Source organism: Thermomyces lanuginosus (assembly GCF_041956635.1).
Source record: "Thermomyces lanuginosus strain ATCC 200065 unplaced genomic scaffold VTN49scaffold_22, whole genome shotgun sequence".
Taxonomy (NCBI): domain Eukaryota; kingdom Fungi; phylum Ascomycota; class Eurotiomycetes; order Eurotiales; family Trichocomaceae; genus Thermomyces; species Thermomyces lanuginosus.
This window is the reverse complement of record NW_027192356.1, coordinates 1399324-1425560: the sequence shown is the minus strand read 5'-3', so window position 1 is coordinate 1425560 and position 26237 is coordinate 1399324. Positions and strand designations below refer to the sequence as shown.

The 26237-nt window shown below is 54.7% G+C and overlaps 9 protein-coding genes across 9 annotated transcripts; 6 read left to right on the top strand and 3 right to left on the bottom strand.

Moving 5' to 3' along the window:
* Positions 1-174: 174 nt before the first annotated feature.
* Positions 175-3178, bottom strand: VTN49DRAFT_1478 (uncharacterized protein; the record flags this gene model as incomplete). Its single annotated transcript, XM_069409096.1, has 3 exons — positions 175-2782; positions 2877-2931; positions 3046-3178. 3 exons carry the CDS (start codon positions 3176-3178, stop codon positions 175-177), a joined length of 2796 nt encoding a protein of 931 aa, XP_069270517.1.
* A 534-nt stretch (positions 3179-3712) lies between these two features.
* On the bottom strand, positions 3713-6505 carry VTN49DRAFT_1477 (uncharacterized protein; the record flags this gene model as incomplete). Its single annotated transcript, XM_069409095.1, has 4 exons — positions 3713-5926; positions 5982-6133; positions 6193-6266; positions 6324-6505. 4 exons carry the CDS (start codon positions 6503-6505, stop codon positions 3713-3715), a joined length of 2622 nt encoding a protein of 873 aa, XP_069270516.1.
* A 1016-nt stretch (positions 6506-7521) lies between these two features.
* On the top strand, positions 7522-8213 carry VTN49DRAFT_1476 (uncharacterized protein; the record flags this gene model as incomplete). The annotated part of the gene is made up of 2 exons (XM_069409094.1): positions 7522-8136; positions 8187-8213. 2 exons carry the CDS (start codon positions 7522-7524, stop codon positions 8211-8213), a joined length of 642 nt encoding a protein of 213 aa, XP_069270515.1.
* A 204-nt stretch (positions 8214-8417) lies between these two features.
* VTN49DRAFT_1475 (uncharacterized protein) lies at positions 8418-10513 on the bottom strand (the record flags this gene model as incomplete). The annotated part of the gene is made up of 5 exons (XM_069409093.1): positions 8418-9350; positions 9413-9781; positions 9840-9969; positions 10055-10224; positions 10325-10513. The coding sequence occupies 5 exons, from the start codon at positions 10511-10513 to the stop codon at positions 8418-8420; spliced, it is 1791 nt and encodes a 596-aa protein (XP_069270514.1).
* A 1609-nt stretch (positions 10514-12122) lies between these two features.
* VTN49DRAFT_1474 (60S ribosomal protein uL2) lies at positions 12123-13064 on the top strand (the record flags this gene model as incomplete). Its single annotated transcript, XM_069409092.1, has 4 exons — positions 12123-12171; positions 12242-12733; positions 12788-12873; positions 12927-13064. 4 exons carry the CDS (start codon positions 12123-12125, stop codon positions 13062-13064), a joined length of 765 nt encoding a protein of 254 aa, XP_069270513.1.
* A 1110-nt stretch (positions 13065-14174) lies between these two features.
* On the top strand, positions 14175-15182 carry VTN49DRAFT_1473 (uncharacterized protein; the record flags this gene model as incomplete). Its single annotated transcript, XM_069409091.1, has 1 exon — positions 14175-15182. The coding sequence occupies one exon, from the start codon at positions 14175-14177 to the stop codon at positions 15180-15182; it is 1008 nt and encodes a 335-aa protein (XP_069270512.1).
* A 2736-nt stretch (positions 15183-17918) lies between these two features.
* VTN49DRAFT_1472 (uncharacterized protein) lies at positions 17919-19355 on the top strand (the record flags this gene model as incomplete). Its single annotated transcript, XM_069409090.1, has 5 exons — positions 17919-18045; positions 18104-18271; positions 18339-18454; positions 18511-18791; positions 18851-19355. 5 exons carry the CDS (start codon positions 17919-17921, stop codon positions 19353-19355), a joined length of 1197 nt encoding a protein of 398 aa, XP_069270511.1.
* Positions 19356-20340: 985 nt separating this feature from the next.
* On the top strand, positions 20341-24788 carry VTN49DRAFT_1471 (uncharacterized protein; the record flags this gene model as incomplete). The annotated part of the gene is made up of 4 exons (XM_069409089.1): positions 20341-20433; positions 20500-20776; positions 20846-24519; positions 24585-24788. The coding sequence occupies 4 exons, from the start codon at positions 20341-20343 to the stop codon at positions 24786-24788; spliced, it is 4248 nt and encodes a 1415-aa protein (XP_069270510.1).
* Positions 24789-25260: 472 nt separating this feature from the next.
* Positions 25261-26070, top strand: VTN49DRAFT_1470 (uncharacterized protein; the record flags this gene model as incomplete). The annotated part of the gene is made up of 6 exons (XM_069409088.1): positions 25261-25314; positions 25390-25596; positions 25650-25658; positions 25707-25770; positions 25824-25881; positions 25947-26070. 6 exons carry the CDS (start codon positions 25261-25263, stop codon positions 26068-26070), a joined length of 516 nt encoding a protein of 171 aa, XP_069270509.1.
* Positions 26071-26237: the final 167 nt, after the last annotated feature.

Below are 26237 nucleotides of genomic sequence, written 5' to 3'. Positions count from 1 at the left end.
GCATCATCACGGCATATTCATGCACGAGGCGGCTTCGAATCATCTCATTATTACGGGAAAATATACATAGAGGTATCATGACCAGGCGTAACCTTCCCAACGTGAGAAAAACAACACAGACGCGCCCACCAACGCCATAACGTTCATACATCCGTAAAAAATCGTCCAAGCAAATCAATTCTCGAGCAAATCCGCATAAGCCTCCAAACTTGACCCGATGAGATCAACAATGGCCCAGCTGGTATTCCCCTTGAATGTGCGGGCCCAGACACGGACGACAGCAACACTGAGCTGCTTAACGCGCTCTGGGTCGCGGATGAAGTCGAGTTCCGAGGCGGGACTGCCGCCGCCCTCGGTGGGAGGTGCGATGGCCATGTCGGTCTCGTCCATCATGCTCTTGATCCAAAGGAGGAGCTTGCGCTCGTGATCGGAGAGCTTCTGCTCGTTATGAGTGGCAGGGATGGCGAGCAGCCAGCGGCTGAGCAGAAAGGCGCATTCGAGGCTGCAGAGGGAATGCTGGATACTCCAGAAGAACGAATGTGTTCGGGCGACAAAGTCGATGCCCAGGCGAACAGGGATGGACAGGGCGTGCGCCGAGTGCAGCAGCGCCATGATGAGCTTAGGGCTGCGCGCAATCGGCGGCGACTCCTTGAGCGAGCGCGCGATCACCTGCGGGTCCTGGCTTTCGAGGTGCCGGCAAGGGCCTAGGTCAACGTGCAATCGGATGTAGGCGAGGCCGAGTAGCGCTGTCGACGTGAACGCGATGGGCCCTGCCGGATTCTGCGGGTCGATGCTTGACTCGGGTGTCCGTCTCCAGCCGGCCTTCCACGCGCTGAGAGAGGCGTCCAGCACCGCCAGGTCCTCCGGGCGCAGGCTCGTGCCAGGGGACATCGGCGCCGACAGCCGCAGCTGTCGCGCGAAGAAGATCTGCTGGATGATCGCGTGAATCAAGATGTAATTGCCCAGGGGCGAGATTGGGGTTGAGTTGGCGGCTGACGAGTTCGACGGCGGTGATTTAATAAATAACTTCGCAAACGCTTCCTGGAACGGGATCGTCTGTGTGCGCCGCGCCCGGTACAGTCGGCGCCACTGCGCTGCCGTGTTTGCCTTCCACACATCGTGCGAACATGGCATGTTGAGCTTCAGCTCCGAGTTGATGATCAGCGGCGGAATGTTGTACATTATGGAATGTAAGTTGAAAAAACAGTATACGATGAGCTTTGTGCGCCGGTTGCCCTCCAGCCGTACCCATTCCTCCCAGGTGAGGTTGCTCTCCGAGCCCGCGCCAGGCGGCTCAGAGAGACCATGTTCGCGGACCAGCCTCGCCAGGGTGCTCTGCAGGGCCAGAATTTCTCGAAGCAGCTCGGGATGCCGCTCCCACGATGCAAAGACCGTCAGCAGCAAGAAGGTGCGAATCACCTCCATATGGGCATCCGATTCGTCCATCTGGTATGCTCCTGGTAAGGTATCCATTGATTGTGGGAGGCTCGGCGCCTGGAACGGGCTGCTGGCATTATTCGACACCACCGTGGATCCGCGCGACACGGGACTGGACACGTAGATGTTCCACGTTGGGTGTGGCACCTGCTTGGAGTCTCGCCGTCGCAGACGCTCCAGAAGCACGGCCTTGGCCGCATGGAAGAGCTCGATGCCCTTGCCGTTTTCAAACCGGTAGTGCGAGCCCGCAGCGGCGAGGGCTAGCGTCAGCTCGGGCGGGATACGAGCAATTGACAACGTCGGAACGTGGACGAACGGAAGATGCTCGTTGAGGCCATTGATGTAACCCGCGAGAAAGCGTGACAGGGCGTGTCGCGAAGGCGGGATGAAGCCGCGAGGGAGGACATGCGAAAACTCCTCCAACCGGGACACGAAGAGTTGACGATCGGCGTTTGAGATGTCCCAGGCTGGGCGCGGGGCGATCTGCTCTTCCAGCAACGTCTGTCGCTCCTCCGACTCCTGAGGTTCTGGCTGCAGGGACGGCAGGCGGGAGCCAAAGTTGGAGAACGACGGCGGGGGCTCTTCGGCAGCCGAGTTGCGCGGCTGCTCGTTGAGGATATCGGTGCTGAAGCGCGGCTGAGAAGTGGTGGAGCTGCCCAGCTCGCGGATCTGCGGCTTGGATTCGAAGGAGATGGCGTTTGGCAGCATTGGTTCTGTTTCGACGCTGGAAAACACGCCAGAATCCCAGTCGGATGACAGACCGACGCTTTCGAGGAAGACGGTAAAGTCCTGGACAGGGTCGCCGAGATCGGTCATGTCAAGGATGGATGGCTCAACGCCGTACGAGTCGGAGATGGACTTTTCATGATGTTGATGGTGTGTTTGTTGGTGAGACACAGGTTGCGACAGCGGCGCCGCCGGCGGCGCGGGCTGCGCGCCATTGATGGGCTTGTTGCGGACGGGGTCGAGGGACATTTCCTGTTGGTTCTCCAGCGCGACATGGCTGGCAGCATGGGAAAGCAAGTTCAGGTCGTACCCCCAAGACGGCGGATTGAACTGGTTCTCGACCATTGGTGGTGTCGGATGCACCGGTACGTCGGGCGGCTGCACGGACGTGGGTTGGACGGCACCCGGCACGGGATCAGGCATGTCCAGCATGCGCGTGTCGGACTGTGATTGCTGTTGCGGCTCCGTGACCGTCGGCGGGCTGCGGCGAGCATTCTCGCCGCGGGTGCCGCCGTTGTTACTGTTGTTACGGCGGGAATCATTGGCGCCGCGCCGCTCCGCCCGGTGCGCAGCGGCTTCCGCCGGATGCACAAGGCGTTCATGGCGAACAAGCAGGTCACTGAATTACGAGAGCTCATGGTTAGCTGGTGGGGTGAAAAATAAAAAAGAAGGGCGCACAGGCCATGCGACCAATGCACTAAGCATGGGCATACCTCCTCGCGAACGACTTGGTGCAAATCTCGCACGAAAAGGGCTTCTCCTTGGTATCTGCATTCGGAGATTTAGCCACCACCACCTCGATCCACGATTTTATGGGGGGAGCAGCATAAGGGGACTCCATAATGGGTACCGGGGATTTCGAAGGGGAAGTGAGAGACTAACGTGTGCGGAGATGGCGCTGCAGATGCTCTAGCCTGGCAAAGGAGCGATGGCAGTATTCGCAGGTCAAGGATTTCCGATGCGGCGCCGTAGCTTTCTTGCGCACCTTTCCTGGAGAATCACGGTCGGCATCCATGACACTTTTTTTGGCTTTTGGATTATGATAACAGATATCCAAATTCAGGCATCAAGTGCGAGGCCCCGAGGAGATGCTCGCAGTGAGCGTGTTTGAGGAGAGAAGCGGGGAAAAAAAGGGGGGAAGAGGGACCCAAGAGATAGGGCTGTGGGGAGGACGCGCAAATGAGGGGGACCGAACGTCTGCGGAGGGATCACGTGAATAGGGCTGAGTCACGTGGTTGAGACTCCGTTATCAAGATGGAGGGAAGGCTTTATATATATTATCTTCTTATGCTCTTATCTTACGGAGTACCCGGCAAGAAATTGAAAATGATCAATGCAATTCGCTGTGACAATCATGCTCCGGATCAAATAACCATAATCGCCGATCCATGCATTCCCGGTGCTTGAATCAAGCCATATATGACTCGTACTCATACAAAGTACTCCCGTACTCATGTAGAAACATCCCATATCCCACACATAGGTTAGGCTAGGTTAGGTTAATTTTTTTTTTTTNTTTTTTTTTTTTTTTTTTTTTAAATTCCAATTCTCACGGAATGACCGGTGTTGCCAGAAACGCAAATTGTTGCAATTCCTCTGCACTAGGCCGCTTCTCATGATCAATTTCAAACGTGGCGTCGAGGAATTCACGAGCCTCCTTGCTAGCGTTCTCGGGGATGGCCGGGCGAGCCTGGTTGTTGCCAATGGCGAAGATGGCCTGCAGTTGGCTGCAGTCCGGGAAAGGGTGGGAGCCGATGAACATCTCGACGATGAGGCAGCCGAGACTCCAGATGTCGGCCTTTTTCGTGTGGGCCGTTTGGCGGACGACCTCGGGGGCCATCCAGTAGACGCTGCCCTGCAAAGACGGGCGGTTGAGATGACCCTTGCCGCCACCGCCGGAGTTGAGCATGGCTGAGGCCTCAACGCGCTTGGAGATGCCAAAGTCGGAGATCTTGATGCCGCCTTTGTTGTCGACGAGGATATTGGCGCCTTTGATGTCGCGGTGGATAATGTCGCGGCTGTGCAGGTATGCCAGACCATCCAGGATTTGCCGCACAAAGTTCTTGATCAGCGGCTCCTGGAAGGTGTTGTACTGCTTGAGCATCTCGGCGATTGAACCGCCGGGGACGTATTCCAAGAAAATGTTCAGGTGGTGCTCATCCACCGATGTACCCAGGTACTGCACGATGTTCGGGTGTTGCAACCCCTGCAACAGCTCGATTTCGTGCTTCAACGCAGAAACCATGTTGTTTTTGCGCTTGTCGAACTCGGTCCCCTTGGCAGCCGACGGCAGCTCCACCTGTTTCACTGCCATCAGCTCACCTGTGATGGCGTGCAGCGCCAGATACACGCTGCCAAATGACCCTTCGCCGATCAGCGAGCCCTTCATCCAATTCTTGGGCGCGAAGTTGTTGCCAGCCAGGAATTCTGTCAGTCCAGTGTCCTCTTCTTCACCGTCTTCGGTGATCATCATGCTGAGTCGCTCGTTCAGCGAAGCGCTACCGTCGGTCGCTGCCACGCTCAGTGTCTCATCCAAGAAGCTGCGCTGCGTCGACGCTGACTCCGCTGCCGCCTCCGAGGCACCGTCGACCGAGATGTACGACTTGCGGTCAGGTTCGATGATGGACGGCGTCCCGGTTGGACGGTTTGGAGCGTCACCGTAGGCCATCTGCGGAAGCTGCGGCTTAACCACCGACAACGGCCGTGCCCCTCTGGGTGTGTTGTTGCCAGACAGCCAGGTGTCTGCAATGCTTGGGATTGGCGGCGCATCCCTGAGACTCGATGCCACGCTGATGTTGCTCACTACGCTCAAGCGACTCGCTGCCCGGCTCAACCGCTGCGACCGTCGAACGGACATGCGCATAGTCTTTTCGATGTCTTCGCGGTGATGCGCCGGGAAGTACGAGGGCAGCTCATGAATAATCATTTCGCTGGGAGGTCGAGCTCCGAAGAAAGAACGCAGCTTGGATGTGGTCTGCCGCTCCGGCGGCGGTGGCGGCGGCCGCGGCTCAGGCTCATCATGTGCATGTTTCGATCGCTCCGCAGACAATGGCGAGATGGGCTGCTTGATGTTGTGCCACGACTCGCCTGTCAGCTGCTGGATCTTGAGCTGGTTGAGCGAATTTGAGTTACTCAAAGCGTTCAGATGCGCTGCCTGGCTCTCCTCGAGGGCCAGTTGCGCGGCACGCCGAACCTCGTCCGCATCGGGCTCGCCGCTGTTGATACGGCGCAGAATCAACCGCCCGCGCTCGGACTTGTTGGAGCCGTCGATGAGCTTCATCAACTCCGAGTCACTGAGGCGCCGGCAGTTGGACGGATCAGGCTCCAAGCCATCGAGCACGTAGAAACAGTAGTTTCTGAACTGATTTTCTGGTAGCTGTAGCTTTCTGAGCACAGAAATCATCACGTCTTCCGGCGTCTTGCAATTCTTGACATTCAGCGTCTTGGTCTGGCCGCCCGTATAAATGACGCGGATCAAGGGGGAATTGGGCGGGAGGAAGCCCATGGTCGGCCCGTCGACGCTTGGGTTTTGTCTTAGATGGCGATTTTTGGAGCCCTGAGGGGCATCAACAGGACTGCCCACTTTCCGACCGGAACCCGGATACGGGTCCTTGCGGCCACTATGCGGGAAGCGGTCCGTGTCCGACGTCATGGGGGACGCTGAGGGATGAAGCCGGCCGCTGCCTGGACCCCTAGGCGTCGTTGAGTAGGAGTCGGATGCAGACGGGTTGTAGGTGGTGGGCTCCAGTGCGGCGAGCGACTCCTAGGTTCTTTCAGCAAAATTTGCTTAGAAAAAGACATGGGTGTATAGTACGAACCATGTTGCGCTTTTTGCGTTCGAGCATCGCCTTATTCCTAAGCTGCTTGATGGCGACAAACAGCCGCACTCGGTCGCCGACCTTTTTGATCCCCATCTCCGCGAGGATCTTTTGGTCGAGCTCCAAAAGGTTGTCGCCGTTGACATGGTTTGCTGGGTGCGTGTCAGACACCACTTGCGCGCTGTTAATATTCGGACAGAGACGACGGTACCTCTGAACAGACCCTCATACTGCCCACATTTGACGCTGCGCAGCCATTCAACTACCTTCGTCTCGTCCCAGGATCTACATCCACCGTCGTCAGTCCATGCACAACCCAAGACGCGCAAGTGCCATGCGCACCTCACAGAGTCCAGCTCGTCCAAGGAGTCAGAGAACACAGATCCGGTCGGGCTCGTCAGGCGTGAGGAATTGTTCGAGGAGGGCACAGTCGTCGTCTTATGCGAGGATGCGGAGTGGTACGAGGAGGAAGGGTGGGAGGATGGCCCGCCCAGAGGGGCCTGGTATGGCTTCGAAGCCAGCATGGCGACGGACGATCTTGACAGTCAGGAGGAAGGTGAAAACATGATTATGAAAGATATATCCGTTCTTGCGCCGTTTGCGAATCGGCTCGTGACCCAACGGCCAGACACAGCTGGGTCTGGAGGGGTTCGTAATTGTAGGCGTGAAGCTGCCGCAGCTCCGCTCAAGGGCCGCGATTGCGATCGATACTACGCGACTGAAAGACGAGGACAAAGAAACAAAAAAATAACCCGTCGGGCCGCTGCGAGCCGAATTTCACTGAGGGATTAAGATCATCTGCAAAAGTCAGGCATATCTCTCTCCAGTCCTTGAACTCGGGAAGAGTGTGAGTCGTGCCACGACGGCGTGTGTTTTGGGCTGCTTCAAGTCCCGCCAAGCGAGTATGAAACTCGGCCAGACAACCACTGCCTCAGATCGCCCGGGCTTTCCCCGAGGATTTGTTGGATGGCGTTTCGGTGTCAGAAATGAGCGTGCTCAGCTAATAATATGTTGGCGTGGCTAGATGCCCCTGATAACTAACTGATTCGGAATTATTGCATTGCCTCAAAGCCATACGGCACTAGATTGAAGAAGTGGTCCAGGCGATTCCAGCTACTCGGTACTTAGAACCAATTCAATTCGGTACCTAGGGTCGCCGGATCTGGAATTGCCGGTTGGCGGTCTTGTTTCTATGATGCTGCTATCTTCTATTGCAGACATGAACCGAGTCGCAAGTTCGTAGTGGAGTGCACTGATTGCACTGAAGAAAGGGTCCCCGCGCTATGCGAATTGAACTTGCGCAACGTACTTTGAAACATCAACAACCATTATCAGAACAAGTGCAAATTCCATGAAACAGTGACCAGAGGGCCGATTTCTGACCCATGCTATCAAAATTATCAGAATAATCGACAATTGACCCAAAGCGCAAACTGAAACTCACCCGGGAAGAGCTTGAGGCGCCCTCATCTCCAGTCTCCTCATTTTCGTCATCCGGCCTCGACTCACCATCGGTCTCGAAACCATCAAACAGCCCGCCATGTCCGATCTACCCTCCAATGCCGCCGCCCTGAATATCGCGGAGACCATCCAAACGGCCTCTGTCAACCGACACCCCTCTCCGAAACATGACATTAACCCTCCCACCGCCGCAACCCTTCCTCACACCACCAACATCCACCACCACGCCAAGCACGAGCACGATGACGTCGACGACCAAATCGAGGAAGAAGAAGTAGTTGAAGACGAGAAAAATGCTGAAACAGCCAGCATTCCCTCCTCTCTCGTCGATGAGCATCACGTTCTGAAACCCACTCCGCGACGCCGGCCAAATTTACCTCCTCTTCCGGACTTGCGTTTCGAGCAGAGCTACCTGGCAAGCATCCAACACGCTGAATCCTGGCAGCGGGTGCTCTGGATCACTGTCCGAGATCAGGTGCTCCTGCCCCTGGTACAGGGCACACTATGGACGCTGGCGTTGGCCGGCTGGAGACATTGGAATCGTGGGGCGGCGATGCAGGGCAATTCCCTTGGAACGAGGATAAGAAGATGGTGGTATCGGGTGAATAATTGGGAAATTCCTTCTGCGTCGCCGCAGAAACAGAAGCAGTGGGGAAGTAGTGCAAAGGTTGGGTTGGGAAGGGAGGTGCGGGATGTCAGTGTCTCTCTATTCTTTGGCCATGGCAATCGTACTGACTGGTTCAGTTTTTTACGACCAAGTTGACGCAATGACTGATTTGCGTTTTCTCGAATCTACTTCTATGATGGAGTTCATGGCGTTGTTTTTCGATGAAATGTATAATAGACATCGTTTGTTAGTCCGCAATGGGCATGCTTGGATTATCCTATACTCTATGTGCAGAATCAAGCCGTCTATCTATCAATTAACATTCCAATAATCGCCGTGACAACAGGAATTTTTCATCTCCAATCCAGTCATTGCGTGGTCCCTGCTTGAAGGCCTCCGTTTTGCAGCTTGGATGGACTAGAGGGTGGCGGAGGAGGTCCCGCGTGATCATTGATTCCAGTCTGGCTCTGGTCTTGCCCGGAATCAGTGACCATTGCCTCGGACTGATCATTCGACGCCTCCGTAGTCTTTGTCGGCACGGGAATATGGGCTCCTACCACCTCCAGAGTCTTTTGCTCTGGGCGCAGCGGCTTCCCTTCTTGCTGCGGAACACCCTCGTTGACCGCAGCTGCAGGCTCAGCCCCTGCTGTCATTGGTACATCACCCGCGTGGACACCTTCTGTACCGTTTGCTGTATTTTGTCGTTGCCCGAGTATGTCTCGTCCCTTGCCATATCGTAACTGCACCACGAGGCTACGCTTCCCGCCCACGTCATCCATCATGGAATCGGCGTCCCCGGAGTTCTCGTCATCGTCACCCTCGAACTCATCCCCCGATTCGTCGTCGCCCTTCCACTCATCATCTCCCTCTGGCTCCGGCTCCGGCTCGGAGTCGTCGCGGATATCGTCGAGGAAATCACTGGAGAATCCATTCGCCCGCGTCGCCCGTGTGCTGCGTCGCGGACGACCCGTCTCGCTCAGCTCCACGGACTCGGCGGCGTCACCGTCGGAACGTTGCCCGCTCCCCACCAGGCTCTCCCCGTAAATGCCGCCATAGCGGGTGCGAACCCGTCGGCCGCTGGCCGTGTAAACGGGCCCTGAGGGCTCGCCAGAACTAGACGCAGCCGCGTTCCGGGCAGACCGACGGGTAGGGCGCGTATCGTCCGAGAAGATGTCCTCGTCGTCAGAGAAGGTGTATTTGAGTCGCTTTCCTCGGGTGCGGCCCTCGTAGAGCGAGAACCCTGGCTCCGGCCTCGCAAACATTGCCTTGCGGGCCTGTCGGTACTCGCGGCGTTTTCTCCTCTGTCAAATTCGTTCAGCATCGTCCCTATTTGATCTTTACTATAGCCGTGTTCGGGACATACCTCTTCCCCCGCTTCAAACCGAGGAATAGCCATCATGATCTTCTCGCTCAACTTCTTCGAATGCTGCGATTTCTCCTTGGCCAGCTTTTCGGCCACGCTCTTGAGTTCCGGAATCGACCCGGCAACACTCCACCACGTGTGATTCTTCAGCGCCGGGTTGCTCTCGCGATACAGTCGAAAATACGTGTCATCCTGTCCTTCAATCAACCAGTATCGCCGCTTGAGATCGTCGCGACCCCATGGCTGCACGGATAGAGGCTGATTGAGGTCACCTTCCTGCCGCTGTTGCTTGTAACATTCCTTGATCTTCGCCTGGACCGCTTCGGACGAGGACAGGGACCACAGGATCAATGCTCGGAGAAGACTCAACTAATAGGATGTCAGATATTCTCCGTAATCAAATATTCCCTCCCGTAGCAGTACGTACGCGCTCCTCTGGACTCATTGTAGCAAACGTCTTGCCACCACGCAACGGATTTTTCCCTTCCCACGCCCGCGGCCATTGTGACGAATGTGCGGCGATTGCATCTTCAAGTGCACGTTGATAATGCCCTCTCCTGCAGTCACCACGCGGAATATATTAGCGAATCGTTCCGGGCACAACCACGGGGGACATGTAGGAGCCGCGGAGGTAAGCCATACTCAACCTCTTTCTTCCGGTTCAGCACCAGCCCGATCAACGCGCAGAGCAATTTCTCAACATTCTCTCCCGGCGTCGGACCCTCCACACCTCGCTCAATATCCTGAGGACCGAAATGCGGCACGGATTTGGGGAACACGTCACTAAAACGCGCGCGGAACATCACGATGAACTACGCACATCCGGAACGTCTATGTTAGCAAATAATAGCGCGTTTCCCGGAGATCACGACGCGTTTTTTGCGCCGCCGTATCGAGTCAAAAGCAGCTTACCGCAATATCTGGATTGTCCGCTAACACATATTCGTGTGGTGGTGACGGCGAGCGTTTTGGCGGCGGTGACGGCGACTCCTCCTTGAAGTATTTGGTGATTGGAGGTGTCGCGTCGAAATCCAGGGACATCTCATCGTCCGTCGTCGGCACCGACGACAACGACGACGTGTCGGAATCTGACAGCGACATGATTGCTCATGAGGTTTGGTGGTAATTTGGGGTGGACAAGCTTAGGGTGCAACAGCTTGGGGAGGATGGTCAAGGTTCAAAAAGAGGTGGACCAATTCTACGGTGGCAGCGCGGCTATCATACGCTCGGCATCTAATATAAGCGACATCCTATGACATAGTTCACCAGCATGACACTTCATGACAAGCTTCTGTGCATTTCTATCAACGTCTGGATCCGAAATCTCGCTCCAAATCGTTTTGTGTTGCGATTCTTGCGATCAAGTCGTCTTGGGGTGCAATATGCTGCCATCATGCGCGAATTGTGAAGGAAACCTGCGAAACGACATCTCAAAAGGCGTCTGACACTGTCTTGCCGCGAGAAGAATTTCCTAAAGCGGGGATAGGCGTCCGCTGAGGATTTCGATCTTCTCAAGATGAGCACAGAATATCCGTGCGAAAAAACCCAACACAAAGCTGACTAGCTGCTCTTCGTGAGAAGACGCAGCAAATAAAGCACTCAGCCAGCCCCATTTCTGGTGTTCTCAGTACTCTGTCCATCCGAATCTGTCTGCAAATAGTGATATGAACACTACACCGATCGATAACCCCCGGTCTTCAACATGCAAAGTTCGATGCGGACAGACGGTGTTTCGGATGAAGCGACAGGTAACAGTCTATGAAGACTCGACTGAGGTGTTCTGCCGCTTAGCGGCCTGACTGAGCAGCGCCCAACATAACTCCCTGAGCGAAACTCAAGTCGAGCACAGATCAAGTGGCCGCTTGACTGACAACCCATAACATCAATTGTTTCATTGTTATGGCAATATGGCCACTGTGGGCAACGTCAAAAACGCATCAAAACCTGCGACCATAGCAGTCACATGGAGCGAACTATTTGCACTTGTTAGATGATTCCATTCAAAGCATGTTTTTCCGGGAGGGAAATATCTGTATATGGCACTTGGAGCATCACATCCTGATAAACATGCCGACAAGTCGACTTTCTGGCGGCGTTCTGGTGCTTTTAGTTCTTGATCTCTGCATGGGCATCGCACATCGGCTCCTCCGGCGGCCGATCTCCGAGGATGGAATCTCCATCACCACACCATGGCCACGCAACGACTACTGGATCATGATCAAGAAATCTGCGATTATGGTACTTTTTTGGAATCAGGAGAGGAGGTCCTGATTGAAGAGCAACGAGTCATTCAGCCAGGATGGCAGCTGACATGCAAACCAGCCTGCTGCATTGCCATATTTTGGGAATTAACATCGTCGATGATCTTATCGACTTTGCGTAGTGATTTAAACGAATGCGAAATGACTTTGTTCTCTCCTTGTCCCAAGCATCCGTCACGCGGAGAGGAATCTTTTTCCAAAGCTCCCTCCTGGCGGAACAGAGGGCCGAGAGTGGCCGAGTGCAGGCGGCGGTAAATGCCAAGACCGCACAAACGCCGCTAGGGCCAACTCGGTTAGGTTAGCGATTCCGCCTTGAAACCCACACACCTTCAATTGAAATCTCTACTCTGTGTGATTTCAACGTCAAGTGTAGCCCAACTCTAGGTAAGCTTCTCTACATCCTTTTTCGCAGCGACCAGAACGAAACTGATCAACCACAGACAGCCACCATGGGTCGCGTGATCCGCAGCCAGAGGAAGGGTCGTGGATCCGTTTTCCGTGAGTGCGACCGCAGTCCGACGGAGCAGAAATTCCCCCGTGCAATTATACTGATCAATTGCTTCCCCAGAGGCTCACACGAACCTGCGAAAGGCTCCCGCCAAGTTCCGCACCCTCGACTACGCTGAGCGACATGGCTACATCCGCGGGCTGGTGAAGGAGATCATCCACGATCCCGGCCGGGGTGCTCCCCTGGCCAAGGTGCAGTTCCGGCACCCGTACTCGTTCAAGAAGGTCACCGAGACGTTCATTGCCAACGAGGGCATGTACACGGGCCAATTCATCTACGCCGGAAAGAACGCCTCCCTGTCCGTCGGCAACATCCTGCCCCTGGGCTCCGTGCCTGAGGGTACCGTCGTGACCAACGTCGAGGAGAAGATCGGGGACCGCGGTGCGCTCGGCCGGACCTCTGGCAACTACGTGACGGTCATCGGCCACAACCCGGAGGAGGGCATTACTCGGATCAAGCTGCCCAGTGGTGCCAAGAAGGTGGTCAAGAGCAGCGCTCGAGGCATGGTTGGCATTGTTGCTGGTGGTGGTCGTACCGACAAGCCTTTGCTGAGTACGTCTATGTTCGGGGGATTTTACGCGAATTCATACTGATTTTGATGTACAGAGGCGTCCCGTGCCAAGCACAAGTTCGCGGCCAAGCGCAACTGCTGGCCTCGTACTCGTGGTGTTGCCATGAACCCTGTCGACCATGTACGTGTTTCCACAGCTGTTGTCGGTTCTACGGGCGCTAACGGTATTTCTAGCCTCACGGTGGTGGTAACCATCAGCACATTGGTAAGGCCTCGACGGTGTCGCGGTACGCTCCCCAGGGTCAGAAAGTCGGTCTCATTGCTGCCCGGAGAACCGGTCTGCTCCGTGGTACCCAGAAGACCAAGGAATAGATGGGCCATGTGGGATGATATTGTGGTTATGGGTTTTAAAAATGCAATACTAGTACGATTCATTCAGAGTTCCAGTCGTCATTCGGATTCCCTCATCGTATGTACATTCCATGCTCGATGGAGCAAGGTAGGATCAGCTGGTAGCTTTGAATGCAAGCAGCTCTAGCTGGACTCGACTGAATACAGCAGGCTTTTTGGGTACTCCGTACTCGTAGTTCGTCTCTGTAGAAGAAACCCCGTACAGTTCCTTCCCGCGTATGGCTGCCATTCATGGCAGTCAACAACTCGACTGATATTCTTCCATAGGTTACTTAGGGAACAAACAATAAGTACCCTGTTACAAATCTCTACAGGCATGAGACATGCCCTCAATGCGGCCAATGGTCTACTTAATTCAATTCGTATTCATAGCTCACTTCTGACAGTGCCGTTAATGTCGTGTTGAAGATCTGCCAAAATAAATACAATCGTGCCTGCTATTTGGACCCTGTACAGAGTATGCGGCAGTCAACTGAACATTCTTCAGAAGCTCAACAGGTTGACCAATTGGCCCCTTCCAATCAGCGGACGACATTCCGATCACCATGATCATCCAATCTCGATTTCTTGGCCAGTTGACTCTTGTTCTGGTCCAGAATCTCACGGCCGGAAAAACTCCCGTTCCGCCAACCCCGGCCCGAGTCTGACGATCCCATTCTGGAAGGTCCCACGAAATTCCACGGTCCCATCGAGATTGCTGTCATACTGACCAATCAGCGGTGCGGAGCGCGGAATCTTGGCACACGTGACTTCCCTCGGCCACGCCACCGAGAAAATCGCGTCTGCCGATAAAACAGTTGATGGACCGGACAACGTATTGATCGGAATCCCACGCTCACTTGTGCTTGCACGTGTTGTTTTTCCTTGTATATTTCCTTTTTGGATCCCCATGTCATCGGGCAGGTGTGGCCCATGACTGGTCGCTGGTGCAAGCATAGAGTGCGGATAACCAGGTTGTCCCATATCCGCTCACGAGGGTAAAGAATAAACAATAGAACCACTGAATATCAAACTGCGTGTTCAAGACGCAGTATTCTCCCTCGGACTACCCCTCATGGCGAAGCGACAAGGATGACCTCGACTCCAACAAGCTATCTCCCGTTGGCCCCGCACCACACTGCGGTCGACAACTCGACTTCTTCCTCTTCCTCTACCTCCTCCTCCTCCTCCGCCGCCGCCGCCGCCGCCGCCGCCGCCGCCGCCGTTTCCTCCCGCTCCTCCGCTTCGGCCGCCGAGCGCTGGAAGGCGGTCGTCGCCCGGGACGCCAACAACAATTCCTTTGTGTACGGCGTAAAGTCGACACGTATCTATTGCCGACCATGTTGCCCCGGACGGCTCGCGCGCCGCGCCAACGTCGAGTTCTTCGATACCCCCGCCGAGGCCGAGACGGCCGGGTACCGCTCCTGCAAGCGCTGCCAGCCGCATCTGCTTGTCCGTGATAACCCGCAAGCCCGCGTCGTCCAGCAGGCCCGTCGCACCATCGCCATGGCTATGGTTGCCTCAGGCCAGATCCCGCGGCTGCAGGACCTCGCTGCAGAGGCGAACCTCACGCCGAGCCACTTCCACCGCGTCTTCAAGAAGATCACGGGAGTGACTCCCGTGCAGTATGCCAAGGCCGTGAAGGCGGATTTAGCCAACGCTGCGCTTAGTACAACAAAGCCGCCGCAATCAGCGACGGCTCTATCCACGTCCGTGCCTGCTTCCGCGTCCGCGTCGACGGACTCTTCCGCATCGGCCAGCCCCATCACGCCCGTCACAGACCTGGTCGAGGACCAGGGTAAGGCCTACTCCAACGGCGTTGCGAGCAGTAGTAGTAATCGCAGTTCACCTGTCCTGCCACTGCCCGTTCCGGACTCGGTCACTTTCGATAATCATTCCCTGGCCGACACCCAGGCTTATCCCCACTCTTTCAGTGCCGCCACCAACGGCGCGAATTTCACCCTCGACGACTTCATTGACTGGGAGCAGTTCGATGCGCTGATGGAGCAGGAGCGCTCTGATGTCCCTCCCACTACCATTGGCATGGATGTTAGCGTAATGGGAGATTTAATTCCGCAACCACCACCAATGTCCGGGTGATCATTTTTCGGTTCGGGAGCATCATTGGATGAAGGGGTCGGGAATGAGTCGATCGGATGGGCTACGATGTCTATGTTTACGGCGTTTGGGGTCGGTTAGGGATATGAATACCCTTATTGCTTGGGATGCGATATCATCGATGTATTTAACCACTGCATTTTTTCCCTTAGTGTCAGTAAACGGCACGCAAAAGTAAACAAGAATGACGACTCATCCGCAGACAAGAAAATCTGAATGACAAGCTATGACGCTCTTCTCCACAATGTTTGATAAAAAAAAGGACTCGGGGAGCTTTGTGCCCGTTTGGGTATTCGTATGAATTGTGTATTCATGATAGAGAACCTTTTTCTCTGGAAATTCCTGTCAAAAGGCTATGAATCTGACAATAGATAGCTGCCGGTGTCCTGAGATCTCACAAATTTGCAAATTGGTCAGTTCAAGTCTGACATCATCCGTCGATGCCGAAACTTTCCCCAACACGGGGCCAACACCTTGACTATTCCGCTTTAAGTTTTGGTGGCATGTCTCCTGCAGCCCACAGGGCAACCTTATCAGTTCTCGGTGCTAACTGTTAGCTCTCATACCTTCCCTCTCCTTTAGTCACTGCGCACTGCATCCCGTATCTCCTAGACTGCCTCAGGGGTCTAGTTGCAAGACTCTCCAACGTAACTCAGCTAGGAAGATCAATTTGCAGGCCCTATGAACAGAGGCTGCTCCAGGCTAGGTGATTGGTTGACTCCGGCCTGGGCAACTTCCCGCCGTTTCTCACCCGCAGGCGGCAAGCCATACAATCGATGGTCTTCACACAACACTGCAGAAATTTCCGATTAGTACTCGAGATCGTCCTCAGTGGCACGCTGTGCCGATTCGGCTCTTGACAAGCTGGAGTCCTTCAAGCGAAAAGGCTGCGCAGTGAATGCCCATGCAAAAGCGATAGCTATTCCTTCTCAATAGATGTCGGGGAGTCGGCGTGGGCCGCGTGCTCCTAGAAAATAATATCAACAGAGAAATCAAAGAACTGTTTATACACAATGAGCATTCAAGAGGCAGATGAGGAACATCACGCGTTTGCACCATTCTTGAATTAGAGTCGCCACAAACACTACCAATCCGAGGACCTCCTGAATCAACCGCGAGCTCCTTTTTCCGGGCGATCACTCCACAGCCGATTACGTCTGTTCTGTTAATGAACCGACCGTAGTAGTCGAGCTCGATACCTTGACGAAGACACGGCCTCCATGAGCCGAAATGGAGTTGCCCCCACCTGAGTTATCTCGTCCCTGGCCGGCAGCTTCCATTTGCACGAACCACGGCACTAGTGGATAGCTTCACTATACAAGCTAGGGTGAACAAAAAGGAACGGAGATGAGTGAACGAAACGGCCAAAGAGTATGGGATCAAAAGCGATCAAAATCGACAAAATGACGCTTGTAACATGCTCCATGAAAAAAAAAAAAAANAAAAAAAAAGAATGCGCAAGGAGTTGACGAGAAGCGAAGTGCCTCGAACCGGCGCATTACTGTACGTTATCTTCAACTCACGCATCCTGTGCGCGGTGAAGATCATGCAGAATGGGACAGAGCGATCAGGCCATTTCTCGACAAGGATCAAGTCACCAAGGGTGTAGGGTAAACCTGGCAGATAGCGCCTCCGCGTTCCCTCTACAGGCGGAATAGCTTCCCAAGCCAAAACCCTCCAGCCTGAGGGCCAATCAGTACATAGCCACCTTGGAGATGGCTTTGTTAATTGTCCTCCCTTGTGCCACCTGCACACTGGTCCTTTCTTAAAAGACCGACGCTCCACGTTGTCCCGGCGTCGGCCTTCCTGGTCTGAGCAGGGTTCAAGAGACCGACAGAGAATAGTAGCGAAACTAGAATGACCACAATGGCCACACACACTTGACCGTGCTGGAAGGAAACAAGCCGAGCAACTTATGCCGTTCCTTCTCCAAACATCAAATGAGGAAAATGCTTGGTGAAGGGCTAGGTATGGCGTCGGAACGGAGCAACCTGGGACTCCCAATTGGCTCCTATTTAGCCATCACCTATTCTATGCATGTTGGCCAGCAACTAGTCATTGCAAAAGACAGGTCTTGGCGAAATTCTTTCATAAAAGAGACTTTTTGCCCACTGAGACAATTAGACTGGGTGGTGACCATTGAGTTGCGTGGACAGGTGGGGTGGGTTGGGATTCGCCGAACGCGGCGGCCTAACTTAACCACGAGTTGCTGCTGTATGTCATAATCAATCGTCGTTTCCAAAAGACCATTCATGTCATCGAATGATCCAGGGGAAAGAGAACACTTATAAATGGCAGAGCTTATCGCTGCAGCTTGACTCCTCCTCCCCAATAACGCAGGATCCTTCGAACCACTTGAAACAGCCCCGACCCCAAGATATCCTTGTAACAACCCGGTCCCTGGCATGTTCCAGACCTAAAACAATATATATCGACTCCGGAAGATCAGAATTCACGAGGCAACATCAGCCTCCCAACAACCGACAGGTGCAAGATAAATTCACGCTTCTTATGTGACTCCATTATCATTAATTTATTTTGTTTTTCCGATATCCGCCCGCAAGGGGTCTGACTCAGCAGGGGTTTTGAGGAAAGCATATGCAAGGCATTCCTCAAACCTCATAGCTACTACGCTTGCATCGATTCCAGATACACTCGCTCATTAGGAACCCCACGGTCGCTCGTTACGTCAAGAATAAGTGAAGATTAGCCAGCACAATGAACGTCAACAGGAAACTGGATCGGCTCAAACAATGGGCGGGGGAGCGCATGGGCGGCGAGGCCAAGACAAGCGTGTCCAACGACTTCAAAGCATTGGAGGCGGAAATGAACCGTAGACATGAGGGTGAGCAGTTCTTTTTCAAGGGGAAAGACTCGTGAGCGGCTCACAAGAATGTCCATAGGGATGGAGCGCATATACAAGGCCACGACGGGATACATCAAATCTATTTCCAAGCGGAGCGAAGGCGACGACAAGGAGCGCACATTGCCGATTGCGCGCTTGGGCAGCGCCATGGTATCACATGGCGAGGATTTTGACAAAGATTCCCAGTTTGGCCAGACTCTGACCTGTGAGTTTGATGAGATCGTTGCGTTTCGTGGGCTGTCGTTGTTGAATGCTGACTGCTGTATTTGTAGCATGCGGCCGGGCGCACGAGCGGCTTGCTCTGATGCAGGAAAACTACGTGACGCAGGCAACCTCCAGCTGGCTTGAGGGCCTCGAACGGGCTCTAGCGCAGATGAAGGAGTATCAGGTCTGTGTCGATACGAGCCGTTAACCAGACGAACACCGGCTGACCGTATCATACAGGCAGCCCGGAAGAAGCTCGAAAGCCGTCGGCTAGCCTACGATGCTTCCCTCGCAAAGGTCCAGAAGGCGAAAAAGGAGGACTTCCGTTTGGAGGAAGATCTTCGGACACAAAAGGCAAAGTATGAGGAGGCCAACGACGACGTTTATCGCCGGATGCAGGACATTCGCGATGCAGAGGTCAATGTTTTGAATGATCTGACCGCATTTGTCGACGCGGAGATCAATTACCATGATCGTTGCCGTGAGGTTTTGCTGCAGTTGAGAAGGGACTTGCCAAACTCGTAAGTATGCCCAAAACTTCTGTGCAGCGTCCAGGGTTTGACCTGCTTTGGCCATACAGTCACGCTACTTCCCCTGCCGCCAACGGATCCCGTTCTCGACCGAACATTGGTCGCCCGCTCCAGAACGGGAACGAATCCGTCGTAGAGTCTTCTCGTTCGCGTCTCGTTATTCCGCACACGCGGAGTTCGTCGACCAACGTCTGGGAGGACATCAATCGCGGGGCGCGACCTTCGCATTATCGTCATTCGACCGTGGACTTATCCACGTTGACATTGCGCAAGGAGGGTCCTTTCGATGAATCGGTAGATCGAATGCCGCTCCGTTCGACTCGAGGATCTCTTCGTTACCCGAACCAACCTCAGGACACTTTTGCAGATCCGGATGACTCAGGAACTCCTCATGACGATCGCCCGTCTTCTGCCTCGACGTCGGGTAGTGATATCTCTCGCACGCTGAGCTCGACTACACTCCAGTCTGCCGGCCCAGCCAAGAAGGCTCCGCCTCCGCTGCCTTCGCGCACGAAGAAGCCTCCGCCGCCGCCGCCCATGAAGAGGGCTGTCTAATGTATCGTACTGAACTATTGTTACGTTGATCTGTTTGCTACGTCCTCAAAGTATGATGTTCGTGATGTTGTTCTCGTGTCAAGCGGGCTTGACTCGATCATGGTATCTTTTCTGGCTAGAGTATTGTTACGAAACGTGGTCTTTTGCTCTGAAATGCGTGTATGATTTTGATGATGTTTTATTAACAATAGCTCGCTTTCTCATGACCGGGAATGAAGTTACGTATTTGCTTGGTAACCGAGGAGGTACTGTACTGCCTTCCTGTTTTCCTGCTGCGACCTTGGTTAAGAGACGATCATCAACTGGCGTTACGTGCTCGTTGCTTATTGGGCGATCCCAGTGGGGATGTTGTGCCCTTTCATTGGCTGCTTCCAAATCTCTGCCAAGCCGCTAAGCCCAGCTGCTGAGTCAGAAAATCACGTGCCCAGCCGCGAATCTTTCTTGCAACCTTCGCCCGCCCGTCCTTCGCCCTCTGACAGGCACAACCAGGGCCACCGACCACCGCGGAGCATCGCAACACCCGCTCTTTCCATCCCCATTTCATCCGAGCTTGCGTCCCACGCGCCTTCCACGCGCTCTCGGGCCCTCTGCAATTCTTTCCCCCGCCCTAGGGCCCCCCGGTCGTCGCTGCCCTAATTTTGGCCACTCCCTCTGTTCCTTCCTTTTTGGTTGCGATTATTTTTTTTACCCTTCCTGCGCCCTGCCTCGGTTGTCCGCCGCCGATCGCGCTTTCCCCTTTCCCCTTCCCGACTCCGCTCGCGCCTTCCCCGTCTTTCTCGTCTCTAGTGGCGCCTGAGGTGTCTATTTATTCGCGATTGCCGCTTATTCTCTCTTTTCGGCGTTTGATCGGATTTCGGCACGGCGCGTCTTCTGTTTTTCCGGGCTTCCTCTCGCTGGTGATTAACAACGCGGGCCGCGCTCTACCGGGTTTGGCCGCTCTCACATGCTTGCGTAGTCCGCGGAGGGCGGATCGCATCGCTCCAGCATGGCGTCGATGCAGCCCGGCCCCAATCCGGGCCCCGGCGGCATGAGCCTGCCCCCCAACCTTACCCAGCAGCATATCCAGGAGGTGTACCAGGTATGTTCACGCGTATACTGCCGGGACTCTTGTCGTAGGAAAGGCTGGCTAACGGCCCATTCGCAGAAATTTCGTCAGATGCAAGAACAGGGCGTGCGCCATGACGACCCCGAGTACCTCAAGGCTCATAACCTGCTCGCGGCCGTGCAGCGCCAGCAGGCCTTTCAGAAGCAGCGCCTCCAACAACAGCAGTTGCAACAGCGTCAGCAACAATTGCAACAACAACAACAACAACAGCAGCAGCAGCAGCAGCAGCAGCAACAACAGCAGCAGTTTCAACAACAGCAACAGCAACAGCAGGCAAATGGCGCTGCACCTGACGGCGGTCCGAACGGGGTGAATGGTACGTGGACCGGCATGTCGAAGCAATGTTGCGCGCAAAGGACTGACATTCCCGCTTGCTGTGGTTTAGGTCGCGCCACCGCACCAGAGTCTCCAACAGCCGCGTCGCCCGGTGCCCAGTCGGTCGCGGGACAAACTCCCATGGCCAAGCCGGGGATCCAGGCGCCCCCTAGCTTCACGCAAGAGCAATTAAATACACTGCGGAACCAGATCGTCGCTTACAAGATGCTGGCAAAGAACCTCGCGATCCCTCCGAAGATTCAGATGCAGCTGTTTGGCGTGAAGAAGGCCCAGACGCCCTCCGCCGAGTCAGCCACCGGCGCTGGCGGGACGGCCGACAATGCAGCCCAGGCCGGGGCCGAGCCCGCTGCCGACGCAAAGGTCGCGCCGTCAAGGAATTGGTATGATAGCTTTAAGTCGCCGTATGATATCCTGCCCAGGACCATTAGCTATGCAGATCACACGTTGCGAGCCAATCGCCCTCGTATTCCAAGTCTCTTCCCCGCCGGGATCGATCTGGAACAGATTCGCGAGGACCAAGAGCTCGCGCTGTACAACCGGATTGCCGCGCGCAAGGCAGAGCTTGCCAAGCTGCCGGCCAATATTGGTGTCTGGGATACGTCCTCAAGTGACAACGCGATTCCGGACGACTCTCTCAAGCTAAAGGCCCTCATTGAGTACAAGATGCTGAACTTGCTCCCGAAGCAGCGACTCCTCCGCCGACAGCTTCAGCATGAGATGTTCCACTATGACAATTTGGGTATCACTGCCAACCGAGCCCTTCACCGGCGCATGAAGAAGCAGTCCTACCGTGAGGCGCGCATCACGGAGAAGCTCGAGAACCAGCAGCGCGTCGCCCGGGAATCGCGGGAGAAGAAGAAGCAGGACGAGCAGCTGCAGGCGATCCTCTCGCACAGCGCCGACGTCCTTCAGGCCGGCCAGCAACAACGAGCCCGCCTGCAGAAGTTGGGCCGCATGATGATGCAGCACCACCAGACGATGGAGCGCGAGGAGCAGAAGCGCATCGAACGGACAGCCAAGCAACGTCTGCAGGCCCTGAAAGCAAACGACGAGGAGACCTACCTCAAACTGCTCGGTCAAGCCAAGGACTCGCGTATCTCCCACTTGCTCAAGCAGACCGATGGCTTCCTCAAACAGTTGGCTGCCTCCGTCAAGGCCGAACAAAAGAATCATGCCGAACGGTACGGCGAGACATTCGAAGTCGACTCATCCGACAGCGATGCGGAGGAAGACGAAGAAGGAGGTGCCGGCGGCAAGATCGACTACTACCAGGTCGCTCACCGGATCAAGGAGGAGATTACTCAGCAGCCTTCGATTTTGGTGGGTGGTACCTTGAAGGAGTACCAGCTGAAGGGTCTCCAGTGGATGATTTCACTGTACAACAACAACCTCAACGGTATCTTGGCCGACGAGATGGGTCTCGGCAAGACCATCCAAACGATCAGTCTGATCACGTACCTCATCGAGGTCAAGAAGAACAACGGCCCGTTCCTGGTGATCGTTCCGCTGAGTACGCTGACCAACTGGACGCTCGAGTTCGAGAAGTGGGCACCATCCGTCACCAAGGTTGTGTACAAGGGACCGCCCAATGCTCGAAAGCAGCAGCAGCAGCAGATCCGCTACGGCAATTTCCAAGTCCTATTGACTACCTACGAGTACATCATCAAGGACCGTCCGCTGCTGTCGAAGATCAAGTGGCAACATATGATCGTCGACGAGGGTCACCGTATGAAGAACTCCCAGTCCAAGCTCAGCAGCACCTTGACGCAATACTACACCAGCCGCTACCGACTCATCTTGACCGGTACCCCGCTGCAAAACAACTTGCCCGAGCTGTGGGCTCTGCTGAACTTTGTCCTCCCCAACATCTTCAAATCGGTCAAATCGTTTGATGAATGGTTCAACACGCCATTTGCCAACACGGGTGGTCAAGACCGTATGGATTTGACCGAAGAAGAGCAGCTGCTGGTCATTCGTCGTCTGCACAAGGTGTTGCGGCCGTTCCTGCTCCGTCGTCTAAAGAAGGACGTGGAGCGGGATCTTCCGGACAAGCAAGAGCGTGTCATCAAATGCCGTTTCTCGGCTCTGCAGGCCCGGCTATACAAGCAGCTGGTGACGCACAACAAGATGGTTGTCAGCGATGGCAAGGGCGGAAAGACGGGTATGCGTGGGTTGAGCAACATGCTCATGCAGCTGCGGAAGCTCTGCAACCACCCATTTGTCTTCGAGCCCGTTGAGGATCAAATGAACCCTGGCCGCGCCACGAACGATCTCATCTGGCGGACGGCCGGAAAATTCGAGCTGCTCGACCGGATTCTGCCCAAGTTCAAGGCCACGGGCCACCGGGTCTTGATGTTCTTCCAGATGACGCAGATCATGAACATCATGGAGGACTTCCTACGCTTCCGCGGACTCAAGTATCTGCGACTAGACGGTTCGACCAAGTCCGATGATCGGTCAGATCTGCTTAAGCTGTTCAACGATCCCTCGTCGGAGTACTTCTGCTTCCTGCTGTCGACGCGAGCTGGTGGTCTGGGTCTCAATCTGCAGAGCGCCGACACGGTCATCATCTACGATTCCGACTGGAATCCTCACCAAGATCTGCAAGCGCAAGATCGAGCGCACCGAATCGGCCAAAAGAATGAAGTCCGGATTTTGCGTCTCATCACGTCGAACTCGGTCGAGGAAAAGATTCTGGAGCGTGCGCAGTTCAAGCTGGACATGGATGGCAAGGTCATCCAGGCCGGCAAGTTCGATAACAAGTCCACCAACGAAGAACGAGACGCTCTGTTGCGTACGCTTCTGGAGAGTGCCGAGACGGCAGACCAGATCGACGATCAGGATGAGATGGATGATGACGATCTGAACGAGGTGATGGCTCGGTCGGAGGAAGAACTGGCCGTGTTCCAACGAATCGATCAGGAGCGGATGAAGAACGACCCATATGGACCCGGTCGTCCGCTGCCGCGACTGATGGGCGATGAGGAGCTGCCCGAGATCTACCTCACGGAAGACAACCCTGCGGAGCCCGAGATCGATGAGTTCGCTGGTCGGGGTGCGCGTGAGCGCAAGGTTACGCGATACGACGACGGCCTGACGGAAGAGCAGTGGCTGATGGCCGTCGATGCGGACGATGATACAATCGAGGATGCCATTGCTCGGAAGGAGGCCAAACTGGAGCGCCGTCGCCAGAACAAGGAGCGAAAGATGCGGAAGATGAGCGGCCTCGATTCATCGCCGGACGCCTCTGGGTCCGAGACGCCGCAGCCCAAGAAGCGGCGCAAGCCCGGGCCCAAACGCAAGGCCGACGACTCCGCTGATGGGACGCCGGCGGCCAAGCGCAAGCGGGGCAAACCGCCAAAGGTGGTGGACACGCTCAGCCCGGAGGACCGGGCGACGTTGCAGAACATCTTGAATGCGGTCTACCAGAAGCTGATGGATCTCTCGGAGGAGGTTCCTCCGGAGGAGGATGACAGCGATGATGAGCCGGTTGTGCGGTCCATCATTGAGCCTTTCATCAAGCCGCCGTCGCGCACTATGTACCCGGAGTACTACACCATCATCCAGAGGCCGATCGCCATGGACACGATCAAGAAGAAGATTAATCGGGAAGAGTACCAGAGTGTGCGCGAGTTCCGGGATGACATTCGCCTGATGTGCGATAACGCGCGGACATTTAATGAGGACGGCAGCATCTTGTATTCCTACGCTAACAAGATCGATGTATGTACAATTCTTTATTTTCCCACTCCTCCCTCTTGTTACTGGATGCTAACTAATTGACTTAGGAAACCTGCCTTGCCGAGCTCAAGAAGGAGACGGCAGACCACCCCAAGTTTGCCAACTTTGAGGACGCCGAGACCGCCGCCGACGGGGCATCTTCGGGCACCGCAACGGGCGGACAGACGCGGCTGAAGCTGACGTTTAGCGGCGCCAACAAGGGAGAAAATGCAAATACCGCGAATGGAGAGCGCATGAGCGATGAGGAATGATGGGTGTACGGTTTATTCGCTTGTGTTTGTGAAGTTACATGACTGGCGTTGATTTGGGCTGGTGTTGGCCGGCTGGTTTAGATTGATTCGGATATGTATTACAGTAGCATTGAATCGATTCTACACTTCAATATGATCTAGATATTCAGTAATTCATTTCCTGGCAAATGGCTTTGATGTACGAGAGCGTAACGTGCCCTGTTTCCCGAAATTTTGACGGAGACGTCATTGCCTGCTCACGTAATCAGCTCCACCCTGCGTCACCGACTCACGAAGCTCGGTCCAGCCAGGCATTCCTTATTTCCCAACCACCGACGGACCCGAGCTGCACTAACACTACATATTTCCACTCCGTTTGATCTTTATTCTTTGCTCTCTTCTGAGAAGAGCACACCTCTTGATCTATATCCACGAACAATCCCCCCGTTCGAACGCCAAAGGGAGTCCTGCACCCTTATCTCCTTGAACCAAGATGGCCACGTTTCAGGACCGCGCGCAGCATCAGATAGCGCAGCTTGACAAGGAGGTATGTACCTATACCCTCCATCCTTTTCCCATATTATTCTCAAGAAAGAATATTGATGTTAATTCAATTTTCTAGCTGTCCAAATACCCTATCCTTAATCAGCTTGAACGGCAAACCTCCATTCCCAAGGTGTACGCCGTTCTTGGCTTGATCGGGGTGTACTTCTTCCTGGTGTTCTTCAACATTGCCGGCCAGTTCCTGGTCAATTTCGCTGGGTTTATTATCCCGGGTTATTATTCGTTGCAGGCGCTGTTTACGACGGGGAAGGCAGATGATACGCAGGTATGTTCTTTGTCTTTATATTTGGGGGAATTTTTGCTAACATTGTGCGATAGTGGTTGACTGTGAGTATTCTTGTATTATGTGTAAGGGGCTGGACTAATTATGTCTAGTATTGGGTGGTCTATGCCTTCTTGACCGTCCTCGAGAGCCTGATTAGCGCTCCCTACTGGTTCCGTATGTGTCCCTGCTGGCTCCGATCATCCTTGCCGGCTTGCTGACGGGTACAGCCTTCTATTACATTTTCAAGTTCGTCCTAGTCCTGTGGATGTCTCTGCCGCAGTTCAAGTAAGTCCCTTCGAAAAAAAAAGAAAAAAAAAAAAAGCGTCGAACCACGAGCTAATGTCGACCAGCGGCGCTCAAATCGTCTTCCACTCCTTCATCCACCCCATCTTCTCTCGCTTCTTCCCCGCCGGCTCGACCTCGGCCAACCTGCGCGCTCAGGCTGATGCTGCTACCAAGCCGCACTCGACTTAAATTGCGCCGCAGACCGCACTGGCTGTTTTTCTTAAGACAGGTCTATTTGGTCTGCAGGGTTGACCGACCGGATGTTGGATATTGCTGAGGATTATTGAGTTTTGTTTGTGTTCTCTATTGGTCGGGAACATTATTATCGTGTCGGTTGGATCGGACGGTTGTGTGTC